Genomic DNA, 20,511 nt, shown 5'->3' with positions numbered 1-20,511 from the left:
AAATTGCATAGTCTACATTATATATAAAAGGTGTTTTTTCGTGTCGAGCAGAAAGTCGGGAGGTTTGCAGTGACCGGTCTGCTTCCGGTTGCTGAGACCGGTTCTTCAAAAACAAATTGAGNCTTGAAAGTTTGGTCCAGGAATTGCAATATCTGAACTAATATCCATTAGTTATGAAATAATATCAAAATAAAACTCCATTATAAAATCCTTACAAATTTATGTTTTTGCCTAAAAGTAGTATTTCCTGATCTGCAAAACAAAATATGTTGGTTTATTCAAGGACTCTAAAGAGTCTGATTTCTTGCATGCTGCCAGTGTCATTTTGGAGTAATGCACTTTAAAAGACAGAGTACAACAATTTTAACAAATTACATTGTTCAGTCTAAAAGGCACTTGTTTCTTGAGAGACTCAGGAAGTTCACATGCCATAATGTTAATTTGAATAATGGAATGAAATATGTTAGCAATCTAATCTTATTGAAAAATGGGTTCAGAAAGTATTTAGAAAGTAACAAAACTATTCTTAATAATCTAAAATACCATATCCATGAATCAGCTTGTCTTTGAGTAAAATTTCACAGCGTCCTTGAAGAAAATATTCAATGGTGCTTGACATGACAGTACTCTTTCTTATACAGCTCATCAATTCAAAATCTGTTTGGAAACTTTATAGTTCATCTGATCGCTTACTTTTTTGAAATGGAGCCACTTGTCAAACCTCGCGCGTCCCTGACCAGGGTCTCTAGCTACAAGGTGCTTTCAAAATCAAATTGCAGTTGCTTTACGATTTTTGTTAAAATTGGGTTACAAGACAAGTTTTTGCTGCGTTAGTAGAATTATCTCATTGTCAAGAGATTTTAGGAGATTCAATTTCTGTTAAGGCTGAGCATAATTGAGCAATTTTCATTTTCCCTAAGCCACAGAGTCACTAGAGTCGTCTTTTTAGGCAGCCTCCGCCATTTGTTTTGAGAATGCTTTGTATATGTTGTTTATACAAATATTTACAAACAGTTTTCAATCTGACATGTCCAAGAGTCGCAATAAACGTTATTAATTATTCTATTTGACCTGGTGTGAACTGTTCATTTCATACAACTGATAATGATCGGAAGTTCCTCAAAACTTGAAACTTAAAGTGTTCAGAACGAGATTGTTATGCTTATGGACTAAAACTTAAGAATTTATTCACATAAAGATTAATAGCAGAAAGTGCATGGCTGGAACCACGGTTATTGGCGTTGAATAATGTTTTTACCCAATGCAGTTTGGCTCTGAAAACACCTTTTACTTTGAATTTATGAGGATGAATGAGCGTGGGAATTGAGAATGATAATGACCTTAAGTTGATTCATGTTTTTAAGGTTATTATTTAAACTCCCATGCCATACATACCTTTTGTAGACAGTCCACGTATGTCCCGCTATATTAATGGCTTAACTAGTTCAAAGTTTGACTTATTAATGTAGAGTTGGGACCTCCGTAATACCTATACTGTATACATAATACAGGGAATAAAAAAGTTTGCCAATCTACTGATTTATTTTGGGACCAAACGTTATAAATAGAAGATGTGGCGTAGTAGGTAGCGCGATTTCGTTCATGAGAGAGGTCCCCGGTTAGATTCTCTCTGTTGTTGCATAAGAGATAACTTAAAGATGGCCATCGTGATAGCTTTTGGTCAATCTATAAATCCATCCGCAGTTTGGGAACGCCGTGGTTAGTTTCAGTTGGACACCCCACAATTTGTCGCAGTCCTTTTTTGCTCTTTAAACTTGTTGCAATGTGCTCAATAAGTCTTTTGATCGTAAAAGAAGTCAAAGCGAAAACACACCCCCAATTATGAACACGGCAAGTATCGTCATTCATGTAATGACATCCTCAAGCATACCATATACTATTTGCCCTTGCTCTTTCTAAAATGACAACAAAGAAAGCAGGCTGGTTTGTGGTGTAACAAGCGCCATTGTAACAATCGTCAAAATAGATGACATGCCAGAATTCATTTCTGGTCTGACAGTTCCATTGGCTCCATCTGTTCCAAGGGCTTCGAGCGGAAGAGAGATGGCCTTCCAGCGATGTTCCACGCTCAGACTGCTACTAGTGTTGTTGGTGGTGATGTTAGTGTCGTAGTGGTGGTGGCCTTTGTTGCACAAATCTCCTGGGCAAAAGCAATACTTGGTTTTGTGTCTGCGGAGCCTCAACTCAGGCGTGACATAGGAACAGCCTTCGGAGTAGACGGTCTCGTTGATTTTTTGAACGGTCGTCCAGCCTTCGGCCTTAGAGTAGGATTGGTAGGCATAATCCTGTTGAGCGCAACCGCGAGTGGTGATAGAAATGGATCCTGAAATGAGGAACCCGGAGAACGAGGGATTGAAACTTTGTGGTGGGAATTCCCTTCAGATCCTTGCTTGGAGCTATTTCGTTCGTTTGTTCACCTTTACGATCAAAAGGGTTCGTTCATTTGAACTGTGGTTTAAGATGCATTCATATCTATCGATTGAGCTGAAGAGCTTTGATGCCCGCCCATCTCTTGTTTTCCTTCCAAGCCAATTAATTGACATTGCATGGTTGATTCGTCGGAACCAATTTAAGCAATTGGAATGATCCAAGGATGACGGAAAATATGGTTGCTGAGACTCCCTGCCAAAGCTTTATTTCCGGTTTCTAACGAAGTCAATTAGCTCATTTTGTGACCAGCTTTGCGCAGGGTAATTTGAAGCCTGGGCTTCAAAACGACTGAAGGATTTTTTTGTAGAACTGAGGGCAATCAAAGACATACAACAGTCATTGTTACGATTTACGGAGGACGAATGAAGTGCCAATTTCCCTTGGAATGGCTCGCGTTAGTTCAAAGACATTACCAAGATTCAATACCCGTCAACCAAGGGCCCAATCGTGCTGAAATTTGTGAGTTCGTTCGACTCTTATTTAAATGATCGCTATCCGATGTAATGACATTGGGTAGCTAAACACCCGAACAATGATCTCCATGTATTTCTTCCTTCTTGATTTATCTTTTCGAAAATTTACTGCTGAGAAGGATTTTGTTCCCCTTGGGTTTTGATTAGGGCTTTCAGAAGAAAATTGACGGTTCCTTGGATCGTTAAGCTTCTGAAGGTACCACGCTTTAGATAATAAGTACGAGGTGCTATCAAAATCAAAATGTGTTTTCTTAATATCAGCCAAGCCAAATACATCGAAGAAGTGTTAGACAAGGCCTAACTGCCTACCCGTCAATCTAGTGTTTAAATCTTCGTGCCATTTTCAACAAAGGCAGAGTCCAGGAGCTTTTTGGTATCCATTTCTTGGAATACAAAGTCAAGATTTAGTTGGCCCAGGTGCCGTCAACATTCATGGACAAAATGAAAATAGCCTAATGATGGTCATGAACCAAAAACATCCTGCCGCAAATATTTCACTATTAGCAACATAAGGTGTTAAAGATACAATAAAAGAAATTGTGCAAATCTATTTTGGGTTTGAAAGCCCCTCGTACTACTTGAATTAAAGCCCCACAATCAAAAGGACTTACGAACGGTCATCTCAGAATATCTTAGCTTTTCACGTTAAAAGTAACGCTTTACATTGAAAAGAAAATGGACAAATTCTGATTCGGCTCGACCCTTGATCTCTTACTCTTTCTTTTTCTTAGTCGAGTCGACAAGGTTTGGTCAAATTGCCTCGGAATTGAACCTTGAATAGAGTTCGAAAAGCACCAAAATGTTCCGTCCTTTAGGACCATTTAATGAAATTGAAGGCGGTCTCGATTCGTTATCGTCAAAAGTGTAAACCATGACTTCCGAGTTCTTTGAGCACATTTTGAAAAGGAAGTACTCACTTGCCGCCTTGCTTGATGCCGAAAAGCTCTAAATTCCCATTAATGTGTCTAAAATGTTCGGTCTTTATCTTACTCGCCTGTCTCTTTGCATCTTGCTTGGTAAAGTTGGGAAAACTAGGAACATGCTTTTGGTAGCTGAAAAGACCGAATAGTAGCTTTGCTTCAAATTGCTCTGGAACTGTCAGTCTGTCAGTTTAGGCACCATAAATAATATCTTCTTTTCACGCTTCATGAAGTGTATTGAGTACATACTATCTTGCTGGAAAGTATACCTTTGAACCAGATCTTTCACATGATGTTATGGATTGTTCTTGCGCTCCGCATAAACACCTTTCTCGAAGAAGGTTCCATCAACACAAGGAGCTTTCACGTCAATCTTTTCAACCCGAAGCCAAGCTAGTATTTTCCACTCTCAATGAAGACTAGATTTTAAGGGTGACAGTTGTTTGCCTTTTTCAAGGTCTTGCTTGGCCTTGCTCAATTTTGTGGGGATTTCCTTGTTAACGGTCACTCAAAGGAAAGGTTTCCATGGAAACGCGAATGGAAGCGCTCTTAGTACAATCTATGTATGATATGTTAATCAATATAAAGTACAGTACTGCCGTGAATGTATAAAACATTTTTTTTTATTTGAGTTTGGTGAGCTAGAGTCAGATTTTTGAGCCTCGCCTGGTCAGCTAAGCCAGCCATCGTATCTTCCTTATACAATTCCAATGGGAAGTGTCGTGTCCGTAGTAAGTTGGTTCTTCATCTATGGGTGTGATTAAGAGACTGAAAGTTTCCTCACAAAAGATCGGGGAAGAGAATCGAACAAATGACCTCTCTCTATTGCTGCCAGGAAACTGTTTTAACCACTACGTCACGTCTCCTTCCAAAATAAAATACATTGAAAGGTTTTCCTAGGACAAATGCTTACTTAAGAGAGTAGTGGTACCATTATATTGGTCCTTTCCGGATTTGGTTATCATTTTTAGAAGCAGAATCAACTTTTTAATCGCAGTTCCTTGACTGTTGGAGGAAAACAGTTGAAAAGGCGAGAAATTATTTATTTGTTCAGGGGAAGTATTTCTAAATCACAACTGAACTGAATAAAGAATTGAAAACTGAAGCCACCATCTGTTGATGCCAAAATTGAACAAGTAGTAAACGGTGGCATTTTAGGCGGTTCAGATCTTGAGCAGAGACACAATGGCACAGAATTTCATCGGATCAATACGACTTCTGTTAGCTACACTGATATTGAAATCATTCTAGCAATAAATATAAATTTCTACAGGTAATGAATGTAATAGAGAAGAAAATTTATAAAAACGCCAAAATAGATCACAACCTAAAACAACTGAAATAACCGATCTTTCAGACCCCTTTAAACGGATAGTTGAGTCTCTAGTTCTAGTTTCATCGAATCATACCTGAGTGGGTTTGAAGCGTAAATGTTCGCGTTTGGCACAATGTGGAGAGAGGGCAATCGATCTCAAAGTTTGGACCTTCGTCAAAATGGGAGCACAAGCGTTCAGGTTGGCCACTTCTCTTGGAGGGGGGACGCACGGAACAGAAGAAACATTTCACAGCCACAACTGGAAACATAATTTTGAGTTTGAACTTGTGATCTCCGGTGAAGTAGACGCATCATCAAACTTCGTCATTGCTCTGAAGAAGGTCCTTTCAATAGTTGGATAGGTTGGATAAAAGTGTTATTTGCACTAAATTATGGTCGTGGTCGGTCCCAACTTGTTGCAAACTAGATCTGCAGAATCACGGAAGCTACTCATGGGCCAATCATTTCATAGTCAGGTTTCACTTGCTACCAATGCAAATTTTTAATGGCTTAGAAAGAAGGACATAAAAATATGAATTATATTTTTGGTACATGGTTTTGAATCCATCAACGAATAAGATTGGTTCCGTCTGCTTGCTTTGTTGTACAGTGTACACAAAATATGTTACTTGTAAATAGACATTCATCGAACAAATAACGGTTTGCCGACATACTGTATGCTTATTATGAAAACATCGTCTGTATTGTGTTCACTTAGCTAAGCCTTGTATTAGTAATTGGTCACCACCTCTTATACTTTTTCACGATGCAAGATCCGTTGCCTTTGGGGCCGAGGTTGTCAAGATCATCCTTGAGCTGAAAGTTTTCAAAAGGTTCTGTGCTGCGCATCCGGTTCTACAACTTATCTCTAGTAAACCCTTCGATTGAGATTTCTCCCAAATATCACACGCATTCAACCTTACATTATGTGCTCAAAAAGTTTTATCAAGAGATGAAATATTGATATATTAGCCATCTCCAAAACCGATCCCTTTGTCCAATTTTCAACGAGTCCATCTTCTTCCGATCCCTGCAATGACATTTAAGTTGTATTGAAGGACAAATCTTCGGGTATTTTGAAATAGGAAGGGATGTTCTTTCTATCCTTTCAATCGCTAGAAGTGTATTACCTGAAGCAAAAAAAAACATACTGGAAACCCAAACATCCACTCTTACCACTCTATGCCACAATAACCGCTAAAAAGAGCACTGAAATGCCATGGAACACGTACGTCCCTCTTGTCTCTTGTTTGCTTACCTTTTCCAAAGTTGAAAATATCACAAATAAATAAGGTGAGCACTAGAACCACTAGTCGGTATTTCATGATCTGATCCAAGGTGCTTCGGTCATATTTTAAGCACAGCCAGGGCTCAATCTGAGACGAGTGAATGAACGAACAAGTGAACCTAGTCTCACAGTTTGTGAGTGCCCTATCAAACGGAAGAAACTTTTTGATGGGTGCGTGTGTAGCGGTTTCCATTCTTGTTCTCGCCTTTAGTACCTTCATGTACTTGCTAGACTTTCCGGCCCCGCTCCTGTCTTGAAGCATAGATCGTTTGCCGAATACTAGATGATAAATCGTTATCCGTCTCACAATTGACGATAGTCATAGTGCGAGGCCAAGATGATGTCGATGAATTTTTCTCCAATGTCTCCGATCTTCACCACCGATATTAGCTATTATTATCAGGTAGTTCCTGGAAGCTGGAGCTCACGGGTTGCCTACCTTTCCGGTACTTTTGTCGACCTCCCCCCGCTCCCTCCATGTGTTATTTACAGTTGAGCTCAAGCCCGATTGAAGATTTCCCCAATGCAGACTAGAACCCGGTATCTGCAAGAGAATGAATTTGAAGAGAGAAAGGAATAAATGGCTGGCATTTTGTGTAAAGAAACAAAGCTATTCATTTTATGGCGATGAGAGTCGTTTTGCCAGACCAAGTATTCCTTGACTAGACCAACCTTCGGAACTTTTTTGTTTGTCTAGGCGTATGATGTTGATGTATGAGTTTGTTTTACTTACGTAACTTGTGATGGCGAGCGGCGGAATAACAAAGCAACGAAAATTATTTGCAGATTACGTTCTTTCAATCAAAAAAGTTATTTCCATGTGGTTTCTTCTCGTATTTTTGTAGTTCTATCTTCAATGTCATTTTCTAAATTCTTTGTATGTGTATGATTTTACAGGTTGTGTGAAGATAAAGAGTGGTTCATACTAGGCTTCTCTACTTGTTTTACAAATGGTCTTACAGTTGTTGAAAACACTTTTTAGGCCAAAGACATCAATGGTATAAGTGAGACAAAAAATTCAAAATATTGACCCTTTGCTTTAATCAAATCGGCGATTACATGATTTGTCAGAATCCTTTCTATGTAAAAAAGAATTGATGAAGTTGAAGCAACGAGATGCTAAGCTTATTTCTATTTTTTTCTGACCTCAAAACGCGATTATTAGGTTTAACACGACTTGGAGGATATTTATAACAAAAATTGGCAGATATTTGATTGGATTTGTAATTGTTAGACGTAGATGTTATTCCCCTGACTTCATATTAGTTGGGTGTTTCCATCGTTTACCTACAGGAAAAAAAATCATTTGTTCGGCCTGGGCGTGGAATCATTGTCATTTATTACGGTTTACTTTGTTGACAGAATTCTTTAACCGTGTTACTAAAACTCGTTCTGTACTTCCGACAAAAGCCTGGCAACACAATCGAAGATGAGGAAGATGTATGCTTTTTTGAAACAATCCGACCATGTTGAAGAGTCTGAGAGGCTTGAATCTGGCCAATTTCTGAGAATTTCTCAATGGCATTGCTCGTAAAATTGAATCGCGTTTGATCATCGATGTCTACGCTGCCTTGCGAGCTCGGGATCGCCACCGTCTTTGTCGTTTTAGCAGCAGCCCGAAGGTTCTGATCACTACGATGATGTAACGGCGATCGACTACTCCGATTGTCCGTCGAATTCCGGAGTGAACCATGAATGCTAAACTCTTCAATCTCGTATTCCAAGTCAATCAGACTGAGCTGTCGTTGTAGTTTGGGTCTTCGGCGTTTTCGACAACCGGATCCGAATTCACGGAGCTCGCGACCTTCGATATCTTGTGGAAGGACAATGGCGGGATGGTCGAAGATTTTGCCACCTTTGCCCGTGATTGGCAACGGCTTTAGCTTCGAGGCTCGACCAGTGGGTGTTAAAGCCGGTGACGGAATGGCTGGATGGAAGCCATCTTGTATTTGAAGATTGGCCAAGTCCATGATGCATCCAGTACTCGCTACGCGAGGCATGTTGTTGGACCCATGGAACATACTGGGATGTGAAAGCCAGGCTAAAACCAAAACAAATGGGATTGTCAAGATGGGATCCAGCCATTGATTTGAGCTCCCTAACAACCTAAAACCTTGCCTTTCCTTTGAAATTCTTTAATTGGGATCTTGACAAAATTTGGATACCTAATAACGTGAGCTTGAGCGTCAATGTTCAGAGAGCTAAGAATTAGCGAAAAGGACCATACAAAAAAGTTGGCTTTTTGTTTGACGAAGTTCAAAGAGCAAGATAAGAAGGGAAGCCAGAGGACGAAAAGATCCTAGGCCTATAAGAAATGGAGAAGGAAGTACAATTTTATCAAGCCCCCGACTATAATGGTGATGGGTGATATGTTGACAATAATAATGCATCTTAGCAACAAGGTTCTCTTTTTCCAATTGAGTTTCCCTATAAGAAACGGTAGTCTTTCTTTAGTTCAACTCTTAACCCTCAATTTATGTTATTCTGAGCCAGTGTTGTAAATCAAATTTGTTTTTTTTTTTCGTTTTGGTAGCTGTAAATTGCTTTTGTCGTCTAATCCAGTACCGGTTTGCCCTTTGTCCGAGCTTTTGTCTCCAAGAGTTCAAAAGGTTGTCGAAACCCTGAGGAGGAAACTCATCAAGCGGGAGGAAATAAGTTTTTAAAGCTATCCTTTGATCTTGACTTATTTTTGGAACTGTCTCGGGTTTGCAAGGTTAGTCGGACAATAGAACAGTTGTTGGCTGGATTTGGCAGGCCAGGAAATTATCTTTTTACTGTGCACAGAGTACTTGTTTTCTAAACTGGTGAGGATATCTCACTACATATCTCGGCTCAAATGTCCTGAAAAAACGGTTTAAAGAAATATGTATCTTGTGCTTAACTGAGCATGAGATGGATGACTGCGCCATCTACCCTGTACAATGGGAAAAAGTTAAGACCTCTCAGCTGTCGGCCATCGTTTTAAAATCCAGCCTGTATTGCTTACTTTCTAAGCATAATCTTTGCTTTGTGATAATATGTCGAATGGTTACAAAATCTTTCAGGGAATAACCAAATTTCAAATGAACACATCAGGATTATGTCTACAGTAGAAATTATGATCAGAACTACCTCGCAAAAAATATGCTTGTGATAAAAAAATGCCAGTCATGTGTATGCTTACCTCTAAAGTAAAGTCCTTTTTCCAAAGCTAAGAAATGGGCTTGATTTCTTTTACAGTGGGTTGTAAGTCCAATGGATATTAGACTCTGTTTAAAAAAAAAACATTGTGACTGAATGTAATGGTAGCCAATGTTTTGAGTCATCGTGAAAATGTCGTCTAGTGTCCGTTCTTTAAGACAAGATTTTAAACTATGAACAAATTATCCTGATGAGTGACCACATGACTGACCTTCAAGGGTTTCTGTGGGGATGTTCTCACAACCATAATACAACAGTGAAGCTTAGACGACAACCCGCTAAGTAAATCAACACAAAACGCGTCGAAGCCATCATTTGTCCAACTACCAGACAACGGGAATTTCCCTCTCATATGTGATGAAAATAAATGGTGTGTGATTAACTATCACAAAGACCACGAATCCTTCTGTACCTTCATTAACGGTGTTGGCATTGGCTTGGAGCCTGTTGCGTTGACTTTTCGAGCGTTTCGCACTCCTCCGAGGCCGTGAGAGCCTTTGAGGCCCTGCTGTCTTCATTTCCTCGCTCAAGCCGCTATTAAGACTCCCAGGAGACTTCTCGACCCCTTGAGAACGTCCATTGGCAGTAAGATCTGCTTCGTCAGATGTGGACGATGCGGAGGACGAAGGCGACCCAGAAATCGAACCAGTGACCTTGGCTGACCTTCGCCGGTGTCGCCGGTGTCGTCGTTGGGGAGAAGTGGACGATGTGGTTGATCTTCGATGTCCAGGTTTCGAGCTCGAGCTTTTAGACACCACTTTTAGGTGTCCAGACTCTGACCGGGCTAAGGGGAATACCTGCCCTTCCTTTGAGTGAGAAACACTGCTGAAATGGGGAAATGATGGAGAATCATCAGCCATTCTGACGTCCCTTTGAAGTCATGCTCGGCAAAAGCTGCGTATGCTAATTTTGTTCCACAATGGTTCTTCCCAGTCAGGCTTTGAGGTAATTGGGATGTTATAATGAGAGTAAAGTCCTATTGTGGCAAGAAGCATGCTGAACAACAAAAAAATGACCGCTTTTAAGAGCCATCCTTAACGTGTTTTTTGGTAAAGAATATCAAGAACAATGGCATTGGTTCCTCAGTGCCAATTCATTAGATTCAAAGCATTGCCTAAAGAACACTGAAATTGAGACCTTGGCCTTGAATTGCCCTCAAATGGCAAAAGCAACTTTCTAATCTGACTGTCACTCACCTAAAGAAGGCATAACAATGGTCTCACCATCCTGTTCACTCGAATTAGGGCCATGCCTTACAAGCAATTAATTTGAGTTGAACTATAAAGCTAAACTCGAAGTAACTTGACCTCTGCCATGGGAAAGCGACGTTCCTGATGAACCTAATTGCCCTTGGTCTGCAACCGGGGACAATCTCCCAAGTTCGTTGGAAAAAGTTATGACGGCTTGATGAAGCACCAATTGTAAGGTCTAATTAGTTCAGAGAACACGACATCCAACTGAGTCATTTGTGCTCGTTACTCGACGGCAATGTAAACTTTAAAAAACATCACTTCTTGCCAGCAAGAGAACAACGCATGTACTCTTGAATCCCGAGTCATTATTGGTACTTTTAGGCACTTTTCGCTTGCCACTTACCATGTTCCGTTATCAAGGCCAAGGTTGTTCGAGAAGGCAGGACTTGCTGTATTGTTATTCACGGATGAGCCTGAAGTTTGCGTAAAGAGAGACGTGGTCTCCACACTCATTTCACTGCTATGATCATCCTCCAAATCGGGATAGATCACTGTGGGCACGTCTTGAAAGGTTCGACCTTTCCCGCTCATGCTACCTTTCACGACCATTGGGTTGGACATTGAGTTGTCGGATAGCCTCTGATGATGTTGGTTGACGCCTGAAGACTGAACTCTGGAGGCGATCACACCCATGTTCACACTGACTGGGTGCACGCGGTACTAGGTTTCTTTCTTCTTCCTTTTCTCTCCTCTCTTTTCTCTCTCTGTTTTTTGCTCCCTCACTTACTTTTCGGGGGGGGACTTTGCTTGGCCTTCGGCTCTCCGCGCTCTTAGATTTGGAGACGACTCCTTAGGAGAACTCTGAGAGAAAAGTCTTCAAGCGGATCACAGAATCTGAGATTGGGTCTCCCTTGAGTGACGACACAAATTGATTGGTATATCAAGGTCTAAGGTACTTCTGACTAAGGTTGTCAGCTCTCAAGATTGGCATGATAAGTCCACACGCGCCCCATTGTGTCAGATCTTATTGTTTGAACGATTCAGATGGCCAGTATAGTACAGTCACACAACAGGTGGACCTGACAGGCCCTTGTCAATATTACAACATTCAGTAGATGCCATTAATACTAAGCCTCATAAAGGGCATAAGAGAGGCGTTTGAGCGACTTTCCAGGAATATTTTCTTACTCCTTGTTGTTGCAGCTCTCATCTTTTGTAAACCGTCCAGATGAAGAGGATAAGCTGCCTTTGGATATCGCGTTGTCCACGAAACAATCGGGTATCGCATCCACACTCATCGACCATCGGGCCAATGTGGATCAATCCAATGGGAATGGATGGAACTTGATCCATCTTGCGATTGACAGGGGTGAGACTGAAAGGCTTTTGTTTGTGCCCTAGGGCCATTACTATCCAAATGGTGTCCGAAAGATAAATAATAATGGCTCTGGCACATAACAAGGACGAATCACGTTTTTGTTCTTCATTTTCGTGCCCAGATGAAGAAGAAAAAGAGAAGGGATTTAACCATCACCCTCGCACAATGAATGAAAGCTGCGCTTTCGAGAGAAAGCCAGACTCGCAAGGGCTTGGTTGTGGACACATGTTGAGTGCTTCTCATAGAATTCCGTAGTCCAAGAACCATTTTGGAGGAACATTGGTGTGCATTCTGCATGAGATCAACAGAGAGATAACTGTACGCCAATGGCTCATTAACAACTCGGAACTGATCCTTGTTCAATATGAGGAACAGAGCACAGGGCCCCCAAGAGGTTCAATTACTTTAACCTTTCATAGCAGCGTTTGCTCATTTAGATATTGCTTATACATGTTATGTATGGCAAGCAATCATTCAATTGGACGTGGGAAAATAAATGCCCTCCACATCCTCCTTGACATTCTGTCAATCATGGGAGATAGAATTGGAACAGACGAATGAGGAGAAAGAGCTTACTAGAGACTGAGAGACTAGACTTAGTTATGATTGGTTTCCATTTATTTCCAGATGATGTCTTTGCTCTGGAGTTCTTGTTAGACAATAACGTGAATGTCAATGCCTTCACGCCCCAAGAAAAGAACACGGCCCTTCATTTGTTGGCTGATTATCCAGGCCTTTCACCAATGGCGGTGAAGGTCATCGCCAAAGGGGCCAATGTGAACGCTCAAAATAGCGAGAACTTGTGAGGCCCAAATCCATTTCAAACCATCTAAATGTATGTTCCAATGGCTAGCTAGCTAACTAACTAACGCTAAACTTTTATTATCAGCACTCCGTTGCATTTGGCCATCCAACGTGGGAACGGAGAATTCATTGATGTGCTTTTGGAGCACGGCGCTTCCACGGAAATCAAATCCTCGGCTGGATTTCCTCCCCTTTGGTACGCATTGAAGGCTTTGGAGGATCAGACCACTGGATCCAATGGGAAAGGGACTAATCTCCCGGAAAAGCTGATCGCTGCAGGAGCCTCTGTGTCTACCGTGAGTGACGAAAGTCTTGCCAGCTTCCTTGGATTGGGTTCCTTGGATTGTTAAGCTTCATGAGGAACGTTTTGTTAGACAATGAGAAAGAATTTAAACATGAAACAATCAACGTCCTGAGAGACAACGGGAGTGGAGTTTGATCTCAAGAGTTATTTCCAAGGAAATTTGCATATCAAACGACGAACGACCTTCAAACATCTAGTAATTTGGATGTTTTCCCAAGAAATTTTCTCGAGAGAGAGCTTATATCATTTAGTGCATTGAAGAATGTTTCGGTTACTGGGGTGGCAAAGAAACATACAAAATGAATTTCTAAGCATTTTTTTTCTATAGGACGACAAAGCAGCACACTTTTTAGCATGTTTTGCCGATAAGCTCGTCGTCGCAACTAGTTCTGTCTAAAGTAATGGTGACTTTTTTTATTGCGTTTTTCAAAGTCACAATGGCTTTTTTAGTGGGGAAAAACCCATCAGAATAGACGTGGTTTGGCAATGTTCTATTTTTATCTATTAATAAAAAGCAGGATACCAAGGATTTGTCTCCTTTTTCCAAAAACAGAGACCAACCCTTAAGTCTTTAGGAGGTAATTATGAAATTGCAAGAGTCTTTCAAAGATCTACACACGTACCAACTTCAAAAACACCCAAGACTCCGTCAGATTATTCAACACTAAATCCAGTTTGTTTGGGAACCTGGGAAATATGACAATTCATAGAACTGTATTGTTTGTATTAAAGTACAAATCTACCAAGTACAAGTACATCAATGAAACATGAAACCCACTTTAAAACCTTCGAAGTGACTCGACATGAGACTTGTTTTTTCTCATGTTATTTCGAAATTAAGATTGCTTCTTCACTCCGATTTCTGTTAGAAGGAAGAAGTTCTAAATGTCAAGAAGAGGACTTCACAAGAGTCCCCATATGAGTTTCAAGAGACTTGGAACTGAGTTGTCGAACCAAACTAATATCGTATCGTAACAAGAATCTAACCGCCTTTGCCATCCATATACTTTTTCCTCTTTTTGAGCATGACATACATTACGTTTGATCAAGTACGTGTTTTCTTCAAAAGCCTCCAATCTTGGAAACCTCTCTCTTCATTCAATTTTGCAACCCAGGTTACCCGGCTTTTCCTCAAATTGGAGGGCTCAACCTCTTCGCTGATTACTTTCTTTCATTCTTTCAGGTTTGCGATAAGCTGGGTAACTCTCTCCTTCATTTCTGTGCGTTCAATAAACTGGAAAGATCTGGCCTTCTTCTTCTGGAACACAGTTGCGATTTCCGACGAGCTAATGCCAAAGGAGAGACTCCACTTCATTTGTCCGCTCAATGGGGTTTGGAGTCGATGACTCGACAATTATTAGATCTGGGGGCTAATGCTAATGCCCAAACAATAATGAGCGAAGAGAACGCCATCTACCGACAAACTCCATTGCATCTGGGTATTTTGAACCGGAAGATTGGGGTGATCCAGGCAATTATTCAAAAGTATACACATATGGAGGGTGATTCGATAGAGAAGCGCCCCAATCTGGATTTGAAAAACTCGGAAGACCAAACTCCTCTGAGCTTGGCATTGAATCAAGGCTTACATGATATTGCGATGGATTTGTTAAAAGGTGGTGCTTGGTTGTGTCTAGGGTGACCATTTGCTAAAGTGATTTGTACATTTGTATTGTTCAAGGTGGAGCCAGCGTGAATGTTATGAGTAACAAAGGTTTGACCTTGCTACACAACGCTATTTCGCAAGGAGATTCGGAGGGAGCCATATTCTTGCTCAATCACGGAGCCGATATTGATTTAAAGTATGCGAATCCCAAAGTTGGACAAGAAAAAGTTTCAATGTACCTTTCCACTTATATCCTTTACTAATTTAAGGACAATGAATGGAGAGTCTCCCATTGAGTTAGCCATCAAGAAACATCTGCCCTCAGTTGTGGAATGTTTGTGCCGAAAAGGGGCCAATTTGTCAGTTTCCAGTGCATCTGCTGAAGTTCCATTGTGGCTGGCGCTAACCGAAGATTTGGACACCGCCCAAATTCTAGTTCAACACGGAGTGGACACCGATGCCTGGTCACTAGGACCAGATCATTGTCTTCAAACTTTGCTTCATAAGGCAATTGACGAAAATCTTGAAGATATTGCTTGCTTTTTGATTCGGGCTGGCTGCGATCTGAACAGTCCCCGCAAAGAGGGACCGAATGGAAAGGGTGGGGAGGAAGCCCATGACCTGATGACCCCATTGCATCTGTGTTGTCAGTGGGGTCTGGAAAAAACGGTCCAAGTTCTATTGGAACATGGGGCCAACATTAACTACAGGGTATGTCATTTAGTCACGAAACCTTTTTAGAATGAATAATGCCATAAATTATTGTCACGAAACATCGTCGGTTTTAGGATGTTGAAGGCAAGACCCCATTGCATATTGCCATAGAAAATTCTCACCATCCCATCATCAACCTTTTGTTATCCAATGGTCGGACGCTTGACCTTACAACCAGGGATAAGTCAGGTCTTTCCCCATTTGCTACAGCTATGACTTTTAGGAACAATATGGCAGCTCAAAGCATTCTAGCTATACACCCCCAAGCAGCCGAACAATATGACAATCGTGGAAGGAACTTCCTTCACACTGCAATCATGAAAAATGATCTGGAGAGTGTCTTGTTCCTCTTGTCTATTCATGTGAACGTCAATTCTCGGACCCAAGACGCCAATCTACTAACGCCGCTTTTACTCGCAATTCAAACAGGCAATGAGATGATTGTTCGAAATTTGATCTTAGCCGGAGCTGAAGGTAAGGCGATTGATAAAACGTCGGAAAAAAGTGTCTTGATCCAATTTTGAATTTTGATTTCTAGTTGAGGCTAGAAATACATCCAATCAAAGTGGTCTCCATGTGGCAGCTGAAAACAACCTTCCTGTGATTTGTGGGGTTCTGATCAATGAAGGGGTGGATGTGAATGCCCTTGACAATCGAGAAAACAACGCCCTTCATTTGGCAGTTAAAGAGGGTCATTTAGAGGTTATTAAGGTTCTCCTAACTGAATCGAATATCAACGCACAAGCCATCAATTCAAAAGGTAATAATTGGATCTCTCCCTATGATTTCAAAAGCCAGTCTCATAAGAAAAAATAGCAAAGCAGCCCTCAGCAATTCTCCATGTAAAGTCAGAAAGCTAATAGCTGAGCTAGTTGTATGGAGCAAAAGTGTAGTCAAGGTAACTCGCTCAACCTGCACAATGCATGGATTGAAGTTGATCTATGAAATCAATGTACCGGATTGTTAGCCAAAATATATTCTGATATTCAGCCCCAACTGTAAGATTAAACCAGAGTAATAATGCGGTGTCAGAACTACACCAAAAATGACTTCTTTGAATCTTGTAGCACTGTTCATTCTATTCGTGAAAATTGACTGGTGGAGCACGATGCAGGTTGGGTGTGAGGTTTGTGTCCGCTCAAGACCCAAAATTTGGGTGCTGTACTTCATTTTCCCCCCTTGTCCTCACTTCACAGTCTCTATAAACGCCTCAAAGAAAGAAGAAAAATATTCTCAAAACGAGCCCAAGAATTTTCATTCCTTTGTCAATAACAAAAAACCGTGCTAGGAGAAAACATTTGGTCAAAATCCGGATTTTTGTACTAGGAATCAATTGCACTATTTTTTTTTTAAGCATAGCTCATTTCTAACTTGCCCTAGGTCGGAATCCGTTGCACGTCTTAGCAGTATTTGGCAAAGAGAACTCTTCTGGTGTCTTCGATTTGCTCCTCGAGTCCATTCCACAATTTCCAATCAACAAACCGGATCTGGAGGGAAATTCTCGTAAGTAACTGTATCCGAATATGACTTTCTGGCTCAAAAGCAAGTTTTCCAATAGCATTGTCCTGTATGCATAATGAGCATGGCGTGTTATCGTTTCTTGTAGCTCTACTCATTGCTTACTCCAAAGGCAATGGTAACCTTTGTCGTTCCTTGGTGAAAAGTGGAGCAGTTCTAGGCTCTGTGAACCACGAAGGAATTTCCATCTTCAATAGTGAAGTTGCTACCAAACAGCTGCTTTATGGGCTACTCGATTTCTTGAGTGCCGAACCAAAATGGGGCGAAGGCGATTATTGTCAAGAATGTAATGCCAAATTTGGCATCACTACCAGGCGACATCATTGGTAAGGTTGATTTTTCGTTCAAGCATGACATTTCCCACTCTTAGGTCTTAGTTTGAAGACTCACTTCATGATAAGAGAATGTTTTTTTTAGTTGAATAATTAATGTGTTGTAGAGCTTATTTTTTGTATCTTGTTATTTTTCTTCGTGAAAGAAATTATTTTTTTTAGTTTCGGCTACTCAAATGTATTAGCGACTACAGCTAGAACATTAGGACTTGACACGTTGATAGATTCATTATCATGACAATATAAATCAGATATGGTACATTTCTGACGAGTAGTTTTGAAACAATCACTTCATATCTAGGCCCTCTATGGCTACTCTTTTGACATTTTATAACAACAGTACCGCAGACTTGTTTAACTTTCAGCGTATTCCTTGAGAACTGTGGGCTAGTCATTCAGGATATTGTTCTTGAGGACCTCCAAGTTGTCTGACGTTTGCCATTGATTACCAATCTAGGGCTGACCATGCCCAGATGTCAAGTAGTTAAAGGCCCCCAATTCCTCCGAAATCAGCACATCTTTGACTTCTGATCCTGACCACCTTGGGAACAAGTGATCAATGCCAAAGGTCACAACATCTTGGATGTCTGGCACGCAGTTCTCAATGAATTCTGAGAAGGCATAATAACTAAAATAACACACACTTTCTTAATCTTCTCAGCATTCATTGAGCACTGTGTTCTAGGACCGCAGGCGTCAAAAAAAGTAGCCACAGAAGGCCTTGAAATAATGCATTAATTTCAGGGATAATTGCAGAATTGCTCTACAAAAATCAAAGACTTTTGATACACATATTCATGAATAATGTTTTGACCAACTGTTGTTCTACGTAGTTGGAGTCGTTCATGAGGTAGCTTCATTTAGATGAGCAGTCGCAAATATGAAACGCCCTGTAGACTCTTTAAAAATGTTTGCCACAACCTGAATCATTCAAATTGTACCGTGTGCAGCTTTTAGTTTGAATGCCAGTGTATTATGTATGCCACTACTTCTAAATTGTTAAACCAGATGAAGTATGATCAAGTTAATGACAGTTTTCTTCCCAAGCGAACTGGGAGCTGAAGCATGTCTTATATCAAAGCGCCAATAATCTTAATCCTTTATTCCAAAAATGAAAAGTATTTTTCAATGGTATCTGGACTTCCATAACGTTGTTCCGATTTGCTAAGCGATAAAGAATTATCGGAAACATTTCAAATATTCCGATTAAATCCAGGATTGAAATTCGAAAGAACTAGAATGACCGAGCGGTTATAAAGGCATCTGGAACAAGACACGAACCTTTCCTTACGTTGCGTTGGTTTAAAACTTCAAACCTCACAGTGGTTCTAATACCTCATCAAGCTTTACTAAAACTAGCTTCTTCATTTTTTTGGCTTTATTCTACATCTAAATAAGATATACACCTGAAAGGCCAAAAATTTTCAAAACCGATTTGATTATAATATAGAGCACACTTAGTTCCCACTAAATTATAGATTAAAATATGATCTGTTATTCCTGGTAAATGCCACTTGATTACTTAGTGTGTTCGTAAATTCCATGGTAAAGCTTTTTGAAAATTTAGCTTTGAAATGTGTCGAGAAATTTAATTTTTGCTTGATCCAAAATCACATTAAGCAATAAAATTCGTTGCTCATGGTTTTGGGGGCCATAAAAAATGCCATGATGGGCTACAATATTTGCCTCAAGACTTGAAAAGGCATTACTAAGAAGACTTGATGCACAGGTTAGAGTTCTATCATGAAAGAGAATGTTTTTCCTCAATTTTTCTCTCCGCTCTTGCTCAATAAGAAAACTATGGCAACGAAACATGACATGACCCTCTCTATCGAAATATTCTAAGGCAGACTGACTGACTTCACCAGCCGGACTTGGCTCAATCAACGCTTGCACGTTAAATAAAACCCCAATTGCAAATAGATATTCATTTCCGCAATTTTCCATGCTTTGCTACTTTGGACAAAAAAAAATTGTCCGCAAGAATTTACTCTGTTGAACAATAGTTGTCATCTTTGTTCAAAACGGTATAAAACATGCTATACGAATTGAACAATCTGGTTATCTTCCATACATTTCGACCTTGTTGACCGGAAATAACTTTGATGTCATCTCCAGTAACCATTTTTTCGGTTTTCATTCTAGCCGCCATTGTGGTCGCCTGGTTTGTGCGAAATGCTCCGATAAAGACACGCCCATTTTGAAGTACAACCTTACCAAGCCGGTTCGAGTGTGTGATATTTGCGCAGATGTGCTCACCGTTGGACCTGGAATGGTGGGATCATGATGATGAAGACGTCTGGTTATTGGAACCCGCTGGATTCTGATGCCTTGGATACTTTGAGATTGTCTGATTTATTTTTTAAGGTTATAATCCTAATCAAAGTGGAGATCCTGGCCGAAATAAGGAGCAACGTGGCTTTTAGTGATATGATATGACTATGAGTTAAAAGCATGATAGAGATCTCATAAATAAACCAGGAAACACAATTTTATCACCTTGCATTGTAAGTTTTGATTTGTTCTTGGTTGAAAACGACATCAAGATTTTTGGACAACTGCAAGTTAGGAAGATTAAAGATTCGTCGCAGTTCAAGACGCCAGAGGTAATTTGTAACTGTCACTCTCACACTAGGATCTCATAAAAATGTGACGACACAATTTGGATTGTAGAATCCGATTGTCTTTGAAATAAGCATCAAGGGTGGGCACCATGAAGAAAATGATAACACTCCTACCTCATTTTGAACATTGAACTATTTGAATTGTTAATTTCTGGGTCAACCATACACACAACTATGGCTGGAAAACACGAATTTACTTCGATCGTAATTTTATAAAGCCTAGTGGTGATAAGGCCGTTATACATCTTCCGTTATTGGTATTGATATTTGGCTGATATTTTGGTCCTTCGAGAAGAAAATAAAACCTAACCCAACCTAACCTGACCTAACCTGAACTGTCGGTTGCAAGGGCCTCGAAAACAGTGGAAGATTAGAGCTTAATTCTGCCATGAAGAAAAAAAAAGATTCCGC

At 40.4% G+C, this 20,511-nt stretch overlaps 3 protein-coding genes across 4 annotated transcripts in view; 1 reads left to right on the top strand and 2 right to left on the bottom strand.

Annotated features, from left to right (window-relative positions):
• The window catches only part of LOC131886680 (rabankyrin-5-like), a 26,514-nt gene extending 6,535 nt beyond the window's left edge, over positions 1 to 19,979 (top strand). The window contains exons 6-16 of one of the 2 annotated variants that reach the window (XM_059235078.1): positions 12,024 to 12,189; positions 12,826 to 13,000; positions 13,088 to 13,298; positions 14,490 to 14,922; positions 14,988 to 15,108; positions 15,182 to 15,623; positions 15,701 to 16,100; positions 16,165 to 16,386; positions 17,007 to 17,129; positions 17,233 to 17,470; positions 19,622 to 19,979. In XM_059235078.1, the coding sequence (XP_059091061.1) occupies positions 12,024 to 12,189; positions 12,826 to 13,000; positions 13,088 to 13,298; positions 14,490 to 14,922; positions 14,988 to 15,108; positions 15,182 to 15,623; positions 15,701 to 16,100; positions 16,165 to 16,386; positions 17,007 to 17,129; positions 17,233 to 17,470; positions 19,622 to 19,763 (2,673 nt within the window). In that variant the 3' untranslated portion in view covers positions 19,764 to 19,979. The remainder of the gene's footprint in view (positions 1 to 12,023; positions 12,190 to 12,825; positions 13,001 to 13,087; positions 13,299 to 14,489; positions 14,923 to 14,987; positions 15,109 to 15,181; positions 15,624 to 15,700; positions 16,101 to 16,164; positions 16,387 to 17,006; positions 17,130 to 17,232; positions 17,471 to 19,621) is intronic. The other variant, XM_059235079.1, reaches the window with a different exon arrangement.
• On the bottom strand, positions 1,559 to 6,774 carry LOC131886682 (uncharacterized). Its single transcript, XM_059235082.1, has 3 exons — positions 6,418 to 6,774; positions 5,254 to 5,418; positions 1,559 to 2,344 (listed from the first exon to the last, which is right to left on the bottom strand). The coding sequence occupies exons 1-3, from the start codon at positions 6,707 to 6,709 to the stop codon at positions 1,917 to 1,919; spliced, it is 885 nt and encodes a 294-aa protein (XP_059091065.1). The 5' UTR covers positions 6,710 to 6,774; the 3' UTR covers positions 1,559 to 1,916.
• Positions 7,767 to 11,595, bottom strand: LOC131886681 (uncharacterized). Its single transcript, XM_059235081.1, has 3 exons — positions 11,224 to 11,595; positions 10,040 to 10,452; positions 7,767 to 8,488 (listed from the first exon to the last, which is right to left on the bottom strand). Exons 1-3 carry the CDS (start codon positions 11,511 to 11,513, stop codon positions 7,788 to 7,790), a joined length of 1,404 nt encoding a protein of 467 aa, XP_059091064.1. The 5' UTR covers positions 11,514 to 11,595; the 3' UTR covers positions 7,767 to 7,787.
• Positions 19,980 to 20,511: the final 532 nt, after the last annotated feature.

This window comes from Tigriopus californicus, chromosome 9, assembly GCF_007210705.1.
Source record: "Tigriopus californicus strain San Diego chromosome 9, Tcal_SD_v2.1, whole genome shotgun sequence".
In the NCBI taxonomy this organism is placed as follows: domain Eukaryota; kingdom Metazoa; phylum Arthropoda; class Copepoda; order Harpacticoida; family Harpacticidae; genus Tigriopus; species Tigriopus californicus.
This window is presented reverse-complemented; position numbering and strand designations above follow the sequence as displayed.

What these genes read in the sequence shown, in the direction of transcription:
- LOC131886681 (XM_059235081.1), bottom strand. Translation starts at nt 11,513, where the DNA reads ATGGGTGTGATCGCCTCCAGAGTTCAGTCTTCAGGCGTCAACCAACAT. An exon ending in GGCCTTGATAACGGAACATG is followed by an intron (nt 10,453 to 11,223) that starts GTAAGTGGCAAG and finishes TCCCCATTTCAG; the next exon opens with CAGTGTTTCTCACTCAAAGG. An exon ending in TGCCAACACCGTTAATGAAG is followed by an intron (nt 8,489 to 10,039) that starts GTACAGAAGGAT and finishes TTTTGGTTTTAG; the next exon opens with CCTGGCTTTCACATCCCAGT.
- LOC131886682 (XM_059235082.1), bottom strand. Translation starts at nt 6,709, where the DNA reads ATGCTTCAAGACAGGAGCGGGGCCGGAAAGTCTAGCAAGTACATGAAG. An exon ending in TATTTTCAACTTTGGAAAAG is followed by an intron (nt 5,419 to 6,417) that starts GTAAGCAAACAA and finishes TTATGTTTCCAG; the next exon opens with TTGTGGCTGTGAAATGTTTC. An exon ending in TACGCTTCAAACCCACTCAG is followed by an intron (nt 2,345 to 5,253) that starts GTATGATTCGAT and finishes TCCTCATTTCAG; the next exon opens with GATCCATTTCTATCACCACT.